The sequence below is a fragment of the Gymnoscopelus braueri genome (genome assembly GCF_963280865.1).
Source record: "Gymnoscopelus braueri genome assembly, chromosome: 14".
NCBI lineage: Eukaryota > Metazoa > Chordata > Actinopteri > Myctophiformes > Myctophidae > Gymnoscopelus > Gymnoscopelus braueri.
Window position 1 is genome coordinate 643,488 of NC_137619.1, and position 12,225 is coordinate 655,712.

A 12,225-nucleotide genomic window follows, 5' to 3' on the forward strand; every position below is an offset into this window, starting at 1 on the left:
ATCATTGGACTTTGTTGGAAGCTAGACTGAAGTTGAGGAGAACCTCTTGCCTAAGTAGTAAATCTGGTCGTGATATAAATTAAAGTGGAATTAATTTTGGACAGCAGCAATGGGGCCGGCCATAGCTGAGTGGTTAGTGAGCCCGCCTGGAGAACCAGAGCCCCCTGTTGTCTCAGGTACGATTCCAGACGAGGTCAGCAATGTGTCCATGTGTGTCCCTGAGCAAGACTCTTAACTCTTTCACTGCCAGAGTATGTATATACAACTAAATGAAGCCCAGACTGCCAGCGATGTTCTTACCTTTTCAAGTAGTCACAGAATATTTATCTCCAGTATGATCCATCCCCTGATGGTTGCTAATCACGGAGGGTTTCACTGTGCTTCCTGATGGTTGCTAATCACTGAGGGTTTCACTGTGCTTCCTGATGGTTGCTAATCACGGAGGGTTTCACTGTGCTTCCATGGGGAAAAAAAGAATGTCATCGCGACCTCCCGTTCGCTTGTTATACGCTGTTGAAAATATCTCGCCAAAAATACAAAAAGCCAAGATACAGAATATTTCCCAAATACTTTAACCAGGAAGTGAATGTAGCAGTACATCTTAGGATCACGTTATCTCCTGGTTCTGTGTGAACAAAAAAAAATGGGGGAAAAAATAAAAAAAACGTCCAAAGTCTTCGTTGGCAGGGTGAGCCCTGGCAGAATTTGACGAATTAACTTGTCCATGGCAGTCAAAGAGTTAACCCCTGATTGCTCCCCGAACGCCGCACAATGGCTGCTCACTGCAAAAAAAAAACACCCCAAGGAGAGGGACGAATATTATTATTATATTATTCATAATGTAGCTTATTTCCGCATCTCTTGGAGATTCTTGAAAGTGTGATGACAAAGTATGTACAAGAATAGAAGGTCTATGAATGGATCATTCAGAGTATTTATCTCAAATGTACCATCCTCCAGTGGCAGACATTAACCACTTAGACCCATGAGGAACTCTGTTCAACTAAGTATATGTCTAGTATATATCTATAGGCCCCCCTCCCTTTTCCCTCTAAACTAAATATCTGTCTAAAATTGCCAATCACTCATTGCGACACATTGTGACACGTGGTGACGTGCTGTGAGCTTGTAGATCAGATCTTTTCCGCAGAATTTCCACCAGAGAATCGGGACGCTATAGGTTTCGTGCGGTTAAGATATAAAAAGTAGCCCTTTCATAACATGAAGGATAAGCTCTGGTTGGCATCGCGTGCTTTCTGTGACACCCATTCCATCTTCCCTTTTTGGAGAGTCGGACTTCTTTTTGGCAGATCCTGCCAGGCGTTACATAAGACATCTATGAGTGTGTTACATAAGAAGCATCTCTCTTATGGGGGGATAAACGTGTCGGGTTGTGGTGTGAACGAACGAACAAGGCGACGTGCGGTGAAGGGAGGGGAAAAAAAGGTTTTCCATGAGACGGACGGTTCGAGCCATCTCTGAGTGTTATTCATAATATATATATATATATATATGTATATATATATATGAGTGTTATTCATCATGCTGATGGATATAAATCTCTGGAGCTGCAGGATTCAGACTGACATGGGAGATGGCAGGAGGAGACTCCAGATTGGACGATGGCCATTTGCGTAATTGCATTCCATGATGTGCTCTGGGTTGTTCTGTGGATCTACTCCCACTGTACAGAACGTTAACGTTAACGGACTAATGTGGACACAGATAGTTGGTGTCTTAACAACTAGGGAGTGCGGTGGATTCACAACGCTGACATAATGAGCGATGTTATACATTAAGAATGGTTTCTGCATCGCGCCATATGGAAATACTGTATCATGTGAGCAGTAAACGCATGCTTGTCCAATAAATTATACAAGACTAAGGTTATGCATATTATTCCAATTTTCCTTTATAGCTGTCAAATTAATTCAACATGTTGCGTTTTATTCGCTGAAAAGTAATTTCTGACTTCTTCCCATGTCGTAGGAGTTCAAGCCCGTTGTGCATTGCTAACAATGAGGAGGATCATTCCTGATGTTTTATCTTTTCCAAACATTTGCAGGCCTTATTTCTTTTCTCTATATATCCCACACATGCTTCTATAATTACCGTTTGGAGTACAGGGAGACAATGCGTCGCGATGCATTGTTATACATTTTTATACATTTGAAAACTTGCGACATTCTTTCTACTTTCTACTTTTGGTACTTAAAGTACATTTTGATACCAGTACTTTTACTCAAGTCAATTTTTAATTCTGGACTTTTACTTTACGTTAACAGAGCAACTTCTACATTGCAGTAGCCTATTGATACTTTTACTTAAGTACAAAATGTGAGTACTTTTTCCACCACTGGCTGCTCACGTGTTGACGTGCACAGAGGGGTCCGTCGGTACGTCACCCAGGGGTCCAGCCTGGATTAACTAGACACACTACAACCACTGGGCATGGATTAAATGCCTTAACACACCGTTTGTGTTCGTTCAGCTGGTCGGCCCGTTGTGCGTTCAGCTGGTCCGCCGCTGTGCGCTCAGCTGGGACGCTGTCTCTCCCAATGCAACCCGACTATGCGCCCACCCCCTACCCCCCCCCCCCCCTCTCCCCCGCCCCCCCTCTCCCCCCCGAAGGTTGCCTGCTCGCTCGCTGTCACGCCAGCTATTGTGTGCACTGCGCCGCTGTACTGCCTGTCTCGCTGTACTGCCTGTCTCGCTGTACTGCCTGTCTCTCTGTACTGCCTGTCTCGCTGTACTGCCTGTCTCGCTGTACTGCCTGTCTCGCTGTCACGCCAGCTATTGTGTGCACTGTGCCGCTGTACTGCCTGCGGTGTGTTGACTCAGCTTGGCCGTTGCGTCAACGTGTGGCCCTTCGCCTGGATGCCTCAGGGGGGTTTAATGCCTGAGGATCATAAGGGATTGCCCCTCTGCCTGGAGACGGCACACATAACATCACCTCCCCTCCATCCCTCCCCATCCCTCCCCATCCCTCCCCATCCCTGTACCCATGCTCACCAAACATCAGCAGGAGCTACAGAGTGTGAAGTAGCTTTTCCCACTTCAACTTTCCGTCGTCTCGGCGCTGCCTCGATCACCTGGAAATTGTCAGAGTGGAGCACTTCACTTCACTTCACTTCACTTCACTTCACTTCACTTCACTTCACTTCACTTCACTTCACTTCACTTCTCTTCTCGGAAAATGGAACTGGAAATGCTCTCTCAGACTTCGTCTTTCCCACACTCCCCACTGGAAATCTAAACAATGCGCAGGCACGCACGTGCGTGCGCGCGCACAACACACACACACACACGCACACCCACACATTCTCCGACATCATGCAATCTAATAATTTGGTGTGAACGTCAAAGGACGAGGCATGCTGCTGTATAATCACAGTGAGCTACAGTGTGTAGGTTTGTTTTATTGAGTCATTTTTGAATTCAGCTTGGTCTAATTATAGTCCATCCCAGAATGCTGGACAGGAGATGGAAAAGAATGACAAATGTAATGTAGTGACAGATGATTTTCCATTCCAGCAGAGAAACGGAGCAGGTTTTCTTTTCTAGATTCACTGAAGCCTTTATTCTGTTGACTTTCTCTGTGACTCTCACCTCTCCTAGAGAAGTATTGTACCTGAAATAATGATAATGTCTGTTGGCAAATGAAATCCTCAGTGTTCATTTAGCCATTTGTAATACGGAGGAGAAGGTAAATTGAGCCACTGGGTAAAAATCTGCAATCTAAAAACAAGGTACTGTCCGTTGCCAAATAAAGGCAGATAATCTCCCCAAAATATTTAAAATATTTAAAATAATATTTAATACATTACGTTTATGAAGAGAGAAAAGCTGTGTTTTTGATTCATTTTACTTACTGTATTCTATAAAGGTTATAGATTGGGAACATAAAATCTTTTAAAACATTTTGCAAGATCAACTTGCCCCACTCTCTCTGGGGCAAAGGAACACTATTTCAGCTGCCAATAATTTAAGAACTGCATTATCTAGGCAAAATGTTTTTGTTTCCAGGGGTGCATGAGAACGTGAAGAGTGCATTCTTCCATGATTGTAATGAAAGTTGTATTTTTCTGGCTGAGATAATGCAAAATGTAAGAAGAAGAAGTGGCTCATCTTGCCCCGTTTTCCATTTGGTTACATATTCTGTACACTTTCAGAGTTAAATTAACAGATAATTTACAAGCTTCAGTTTCAGTCAAGTATGTTACTGCCCGCACAGAGTACAAAACACTGACGTTTGCCTACAAAGCAACCAAAGGTATGCCCCCCCCCCCCCCCCCGTATCTTCAAAGCCTGATCCAACCCCCCCCCCCCCCTCCCGCTCTCTCTGATCAGCTAACACAGGGAAGCTGTCAGAACCTTCTCTAAAACATCCTGGTCAACGCTCCACACGTCTCAGACTCTTCTCCCTTCTGGCTCCCAAACTATGGAATGAACTCCCCATTGCAACTAGAACTGCAGACTCACTCCCAATATTCTGCCTTAATCTGAAGACTCACCTCTTCAGACTCCATCTCAGCCTGTAGCACTAGGCCTAGCCTTGACGACCTTACAGGATTATGCAAAGGATACAATGTAACTTAGACAGTATGTTATGTAGACAGATGTCAGGGCATTGTTGACCTGACATCCTATAGTGTGTATAGTTTATATAGTTATAGTTATATAGTTATAGTTATATAGTTATAGTTATATAGTTATAGTTATAGATAGCATGTTATGTAGACAGATGTCAGGTCATTGTTGACCTGACATCCTATAGTGTGTGTATAGTGTCATGTAGGCTGATGATAGGTTCTTGGTTTACGTATGTATTAGTTATTAGATTATTGGTTAACTTATGTAATACTTTATTATTAGATTACTATTTCTATGCATTTGATGTATTATCTTGTGTCCTTGCTTACTGTAAAGCTCTCTGGATTACAAGCGTCTGCTCAATTGTGTGTGTGTGTGTGTGTGTGTGTGTGTGTGTGTGTGTGTGTGTGTGTGTGTGTGTGTGTGTGTGTGTGTGTGTGTGTGTGTGTGTGTGTGTGTGTGTGTGTGTGTGTGTGTGTGTGTGTGTGTGTGTGTGTGTGTGTGTGTGTGTGTGTGTGTGTGTGTGTGTGTCATCCACAGGGTTCCATGTTCAGCACACAGGCTCCAGATTCCTACAACCTCTTCCTCACCAGTGCAGTCACAGACGGTGTGAAGCTTTGGGACCTCCGTACGATGAGGTTAGTACTTTAAGTTAATGTCGTCTGGTGTGGTTTAAACCCCCCCCCCACCCACAAAAAAAAACAATCATCTCTTTTAAATATACCTTCCTATGTCAAGGAAGGAGGTGTTTCACACACAGAGATACATGGGATAAACTTGACTTACGGACAGAACACCAGTGTTGATTTTGACAGCACATTTTTATTTAGTTTTAGTCATATTTTAGTCATTCTGAAATGTTTTAGTTTTTGTCTAGTTTTAGTTAGACTAAATATAAGATTATAGTCGACTAAATCTACAGTTGATTTAGTCGACTAACATATATTTTGGCGGTGCCTTGATGGCGTCGTAATGGCTGATTTTACTCATGCTGAAAATAGCAGATCTACAAGCTTGTGTGAGCTTGTAGATCTGCTATTTTCAGAGGACAACACCCGAGCACAACCAAACATAAAATGTCTTGTCTTTTAGATCTACTGGATCTCTTCTCCACTAGATCCCTCACTGACATTTTAGTCTAGTTTTTATTTGTTGATGAAATTGTCAATATATTTAGTCTTAGTTTTAGTCATCATAGCTTAGTTTTTATTTAGTTTTTATTTAGTTTTCATCAGTGTAAAAAGGTAGTCGACCAACATTTTTCGTCATAGTTTTAGTTGACAAAATCAACACTGCAGACACACAGCTGTGTGGAAACAAGGCCTAAATACATTAACCAAACTAAAAACTAAATCATGGGGGGAGTGGGTCTTTATCCTAGAACTCATCACGGCCTTCATTTGAACGGTAAAATGAGGCAACAGAACACCTACTAAAATGGCCTCCCTGACTGCAAAATGAATGCTGCAATCATCCATCACTTTCATGTCCTAACTGGGATTTGAATCCAGGTCTGGACATGAGAGGCTAAACTTTATCACTCACCAAGAGGCAGTCCTCACTTGGCCATCAGAGCCCAGGGGAGATATGAGTGTCAGGCAGTACTGCATATCAGCCAGTAAGGTTTTCTACCCGTTAGCGTTGATAGCGTTTGTGACAGACTCTTGTAGGACAAACAAAGTTGTCTTTATTTCCTTGTAGTCACCAAACTGCTTGCCATGCCTTGGTGTTTAACGTGGTAGAGAGAGAGCCAGGAAATAAACCAGATAAAAGGCAGATACCCAGCTGCCATGAGAGGCCGTCTCTTCCAGAATGTTAGTGGTGAGGATGAGTGATTTATCCTGTGTGCATCCATGCACAACAGGTGTGTAGTCACACCTCCTCGCTCTGATTCCAATTAGTTTGACTGGGGCCAGATGTGTGCTGCTTAAATCAGCCATCACCCCATCCCACAACGTTTTATATTCATTAAAATAAGATTGCAGCTTTCATTTAACCCTGAGAGTGAACAAATGTAATGTATGTTTCCATGAATCTTTAGGAGTTGGACTTGAATGACAACCATAAATGAACCATGTATGTTCTGCTTCAGCACGTCCTCCACCAACACATTTATTCACAGACCAGCCTCAGATTCTTTGTTTTGCTTAGAGAGGCATAAAAACACATTTTGAGCCCTAAATATAGTTTAAAGTTGATAAGTTACATAGATTGGCTATTTTTGTATTGACACTGTAGTCTGACGAAGTAGGCCATTAATTTACATCAAATGTTAAACAATGGGAGATAAGAGGCTTTCTGCACAACAGCCACGATATACAGGGCTAAGAAATAATTACAAATCCTACACCAAGTTGTTACAAAAGCTGCACTTCTGCAGTGGTGTAAAGTAACTAAGTACATTTACTCAAGTACTGTACTTAAGTAAAATCTTGTGGTATTTTTACTTTACTGGAGTATTTTACATTTTCAGTACTTTTACTATTCCACCACTACACCTCAGAGGCAAATATTGTACTTTTACTCCACTACAATAATAATAATTATTATTACTTGAAAACTTTAGTTACTAGTTATTTGCAGATATAAATTATTATATTATAAAACATACATTAACCACTTTAGCCCTATTTTGTACATAGGCTATTTGAAAATAGCAGATCTACAAGCTCACAACGCGTCGCATCGTGACGCGTTGTGAGCTTGTAGATCTGCTATTTTCAAACATTTTAGTACTTTTACTTTTGATACTTTTTTGATGCTTTTGTACTTTTACTCAAGTAACATTTTGAACACAGGCCTTTTACTTGTAACAAGTAAAAGGTAGTACTTGTATATAAGTAGTATTTGTATATAAGTAGTACTTGTATATAAGTAGTACTTGTATATAAGTAGTACTTGTATATTGTGGTATTGCTACTTTTACTTCCACCACTGCACTTCTCAGTTATGCACACCGGATTATAAAATGATGGATATGAGTGCATGAAACCTCGTATTAATCAACATCTAATGCTAAAATTCCAGGGCTGATAAGTACAAAGAGTATTTGTCTGACTTTGTGAACATGAACTGGGAATGGCATTCCTTTCTCTGGGTTTTTATCAGCGGGTTGCCATATAAGGATGATAATTCAAGTGGCCCTGATGGATTTATCCAAACCTTGGGTTTGGCGCGGCACGAGGCGCTACTTAAGTCTTTCATTCCTCTACGTCTGAGACTGCCTCCATGTTCATCTCCTCGTCCCAGACACCATCAAAACCCTTCTTCCACTCTGATAAATATTTGTGCCTGGTTTCCAGGTCAACTTCTGGTTCAGGAGCCTGTCATCGTCCAGCCCAGTGCGGGCGTAGCTCCTCCGAGGTGAAAACATATGGACGTTTGAAAGAAATATCTCTCACAAGTTGCACAGTTCCCCCCCGTTCACGTCATCGTTGCTTTGCTTTTGTTACTCCCCGCGCTGACCGAAGAATGACAACTCCTCCTGTCCCACAAAACCCTTGTGTCACTTTTTATTTCTGTGAGACTTAAAGCTGATGGGAGCAGCTCGGGTCAAGGTTCTGTTTTCTTAAGACAACTGCCTGTTAGAGCCTTGACTGATGCCAGATTTTTGGGTCCGATGCCAATCCCAATTTGAACACTCCTGGTCTGCTCTTTTTGAGCATTTTTTAAAAGGTTACAAATCGGGACACAATGGATGCATAGAGATTCAGGCGCCATTAATAATACAATAATAATCACCGCTGTCATCTAAAAAGTCAAATAATTGCAGACATATCGGCCAAACCAATACATCGGTCGGGCTCTACTCCCTATAGTGTCTACGATCTGTCCAAAACTCCCAGAGACACGTCTGTCCAAAACTCCCAGAGACACGTCTGTCCAAAACTCCCAGAGACACGTCTGCTATTCATTCTATTATTCACGTCTGCTGACACTAGGTTGCACAGGTGACAGATGTCCATGATATTGGTCACATATCAGTTGTTTTGTGTATTGGCAAAATCTTCATAGATGCTCATGAAATGTCAGACCATGAACTTCAGATAGTTTCCATTTGTTCAGGGCCACAAGCATTATGTGTTCAGGGCCACAGGCATCATGTGTTCAGGGCCACAGGCATTATGTGTTCAGGGCCACAGACATCATGTGTTCAGGGCCACAAGCATTATGTGTTCAGGGCCACAAGCATTATGTGTTCAGGGCCACAGACATTATGTGTTCAGGGCCACAGGCATCATGTGTTCAGGGCCACAGACATTATGTGTTCAGGGCCACAGACATCATGTGTTCAGGGCCACAAGCATCATGTGTTCAGGGCCACAGGCATCATGTGTTCAGGGCCACAGGCATCATGTGTTCAGGGCCACAGGCATCATGTGTTCAGGGCCACAAGCATTATGTGTTCAGGACCACAGGCATCATGTGTTCAGGACCACAGGCATTATGTGTTCAGGACCACAGGCATTATGTGTTCAGGGCCACAGGCATCATGTGTTCAGGGCCACAGGCATTATGTGTTCAGGGCCACAAGCATTATGTGTTCAGGGCCACAAGCATTATGTGTTCAGGGCCACAAGCATTATGTGTTCAGGGCCACAGACATTATGTGTTCAGGGCCACAGGCATCATGTGTTCAGGGCCACAGACATTATGTGTTCAGGGCCACAGACATCATGTGTTCAGGGCCACAAGCATCATGTGTTCAGGGCCACAGGCATCATGTGTTCAGGGCCACAGGCATCATGTGTTCAGGGCCACAGGCATCATGTGTTCAGGGCCACAAGCATTATGTGTTCAGGACCACAGGCATCATGTGTTCAGGACCACAGGCATTATGTGTTCAGGACCACAGGCATTATGTGTTCAGGGCCACAGGCATCATGTGTTCAGGGCCACAGGCATTATGTGTTCAGGGCCACAGGCATCATGTGTTCAGGGCCACAGGCATTATGTGTTCAGGACCACAGGCATTATGTGTTCAGGACCACAGGCATTATGTGTTCAGGGCCACAGGCATCATGTGTTCAGGGCCACAGGCATCATGTGTTCAGGACCACAGGCATTATGTGTTCAGGGCCACAGACATTATGTGTTCAGGGCCACAGGCATTATGTGTTCAGGACCACAGGCATTATGTGTTCAGGACCACAAGCATCATGTGTTCAGGGCCACAAGCATCATGTGTTCAGGGCCACAAGCATTATGTGTTCAGGGCCACAGACATTATGTGTTCAGGGCCACAGACATCATGTGTTCAGGGCCACAAGCATTATGTGTTCAGGGCCACAGACATTATGTGTTCAGGGCCACAGACATCATGTGTTCAGGGCCACAAGCATTATGTGTTCAGGGCCACAAGCATTATGTGTTCAGGGCCACAGACATTATGTGTTCAGGGCCACAGACATCATGTGTTCAGGGCCACAAGCATCATGTGTTCAGGGCCACAGGCATCATGTGTTCAGGGCCACAGGCATCATGTGTTCAGGGCCACAAGCATTATGTGTTCAGGACCACAGGCATCATGTGTTCAGGGCCACAAGCATTATGTGTTCAGGACCACAGGCATCATGTGTTCAGGGCCACAGGCATCATGTGTTCAGGGCCACAAGCATTATGTGTTCAGGACCACAGGCATCATGTGTTCAGGACCACAGGCATTATGTGTTCAGGACCACAGGCATCATGTGTTCAGGACCACAGGCATTATGTGTTCAGGGCCACAAGCATCATGTGTTCAGGGCCACAGGCATCATGTGTTCAGGGCCACAGGCATCATGTGTTCAGGGCCACAGGCATTATGTGTTCAGGACCACAGGCATCATGTGTTCAGGACCACAGGCATCATGTGTTCAGGGCCACAGGCATCATGTGTTCAGGGCCACAGGCATCATGTGTTCAGGGCCACAGGCATTATGTGTTCAGGGCCACAGGCATCATGTGTTCAGGGCCACAGGCATTATGTGTTCAGGGCCACAGGCATCATGTGTTCAGGGCCACAGGCATTATGTGTTCAGGACCACAGGCATCATGTGTTCAGGGCCACAGGCATTATGTGTTCAGGACCACAGGCATCATGTGTTCAGGGCCACAGACATCATGTGTTCAGGGCCACAAGCATTATGTGTTCAGGGCCACAGGCATCATGTGTTCAGGGCCACAGGCATCATGTGTTCAGGGCCACAGACATCATGTGTTCAGGGCCACAGACATCATGTGTTCAGGGCCACAGGCATTATGTGTTCAGGGCCACAGACATCATGTGTTCAGGGCCACAGGTAACCCGTATCTCAAAGGACGACGGAGAAAAGGGCTTGGAGGGGAAAAAAACAGATAAAAACAAAGCTTTGAGAAATGATCTCAACACAGTCAAATAGATGAAAGAAATGTGTCTTTGGGAGAGAGACACGACCAGTTGAAGTTGGCGCTGGTACACAAAGAGCTCTGTGGGTTTTAATCGTGGCTCGTATTCTGTTGGAACTCGCTCTCATATCCATCTCTACTGTGTACTTTTACTTCTAAAGCCAATGAGAATGCCTGAGGTGAGCCCACATGGCTGTCTGTCCCTCATAGAGAGACAGACAGTTATTATAGTCCTATAGAGAGACAGACAGTTATTATAGCCCTATAGAGAGACAGACAGCTATTATAGCCCTATAGAGAGACAGACAGCTGTTAGGTTAGCTACAGTATTGGACACAATGGGTCAGATCCAGTTCAAAGGGTCTCCAGATAAATGATTGATACTTATGGACCAAATGGACCCTGACATCCTGACAGGTCTGAAACTCTGAGAGGCTCAAATTGATTTTGTACATATGCTCTGAAGAGTCATGGGGGTCCATAGCGTAATGCATACCAAAATGGGGGTCCTTGAAATTAAAAAAGGTTTACAAACCACTGATGTAGAACAGAAGGGTGTCTAAAGCAGTGGCTTTCTCAAAGTGGGGTCCTTGAGGGAGTTCCAGGGGGTCCCCAGCTAAATGATGGATAGTTAGGAACCAAATGGACCCTTATGGGACTGTAACTCTGAGAGTGTACAAATGGAACCAAAATGGACCCGTTAGGGTTAACATTGATTTTCCAATATAAATTGGGGTCCCAGAGATAGAAATGCCATTAAATGGGGGTCCGTAGCCTAATGCATGTCAAACTGGGGGTCCTTGAAATTAGAATGGCTGAGAATCACTGCAGAACCGTAAAAAATCTTCTCTTATGGGGGTCCCTGGCATATCTTTTCAAATGGGGGTCCATGGGCTAATAAGTGTCGATTTTGGGGGTCCTTGACATGATTCATTTTTGAGAAACACTGGTCTAAAGATCTAAACTAAAGGTCTAAAGGTCTAAACTAAAGGTCTAAACGTCTAAACTATAGGTCTAAAGGTCTACTGGTGTTGTATCTCTTTATTATCATCTCTGATCCAGCTAGCACAAGCAGGCTAGAAAGGAGTGCTAGGCTACGCTGGTAATGTAGGGGTTTTAATAAAGTTAATTCTTAACAGTGGGGTTAATTTTGATCCAAACTATGCACCTAGTTTCTGGGTCTACTTATTTATTATTATATACTACACATAAAGCGATGAAGTAATCCTTTCCGTGTAAATTTAGCTATTACCGTTTATAGTTTAC

General features: G+C 43.7%; 1 protein-coding gene across 1 annotated transcript in view; it reads left to right on the top strand.

The window, feature by feature from the left end:
* Positions 1-12,225, top strand: part of wdr27 (WD repeat domain 27) — a gene marked incomplete at its 3' end in the record, with an annotated part of 120,960 nt that overhangs the window by 57,512 nt on the left and 51,223 nt on the right. Inside the window, exon 22 of the mRNA XM_080448915.1 lies at positions 5,134-5,231. Coding sequence (XP_080305041.1) covers positions 5,134-5,231 — 98 coding nt within the window. The remainder of the gene's footprint in view (positions 1-5,133; positions 5,232-12,225) is intronic.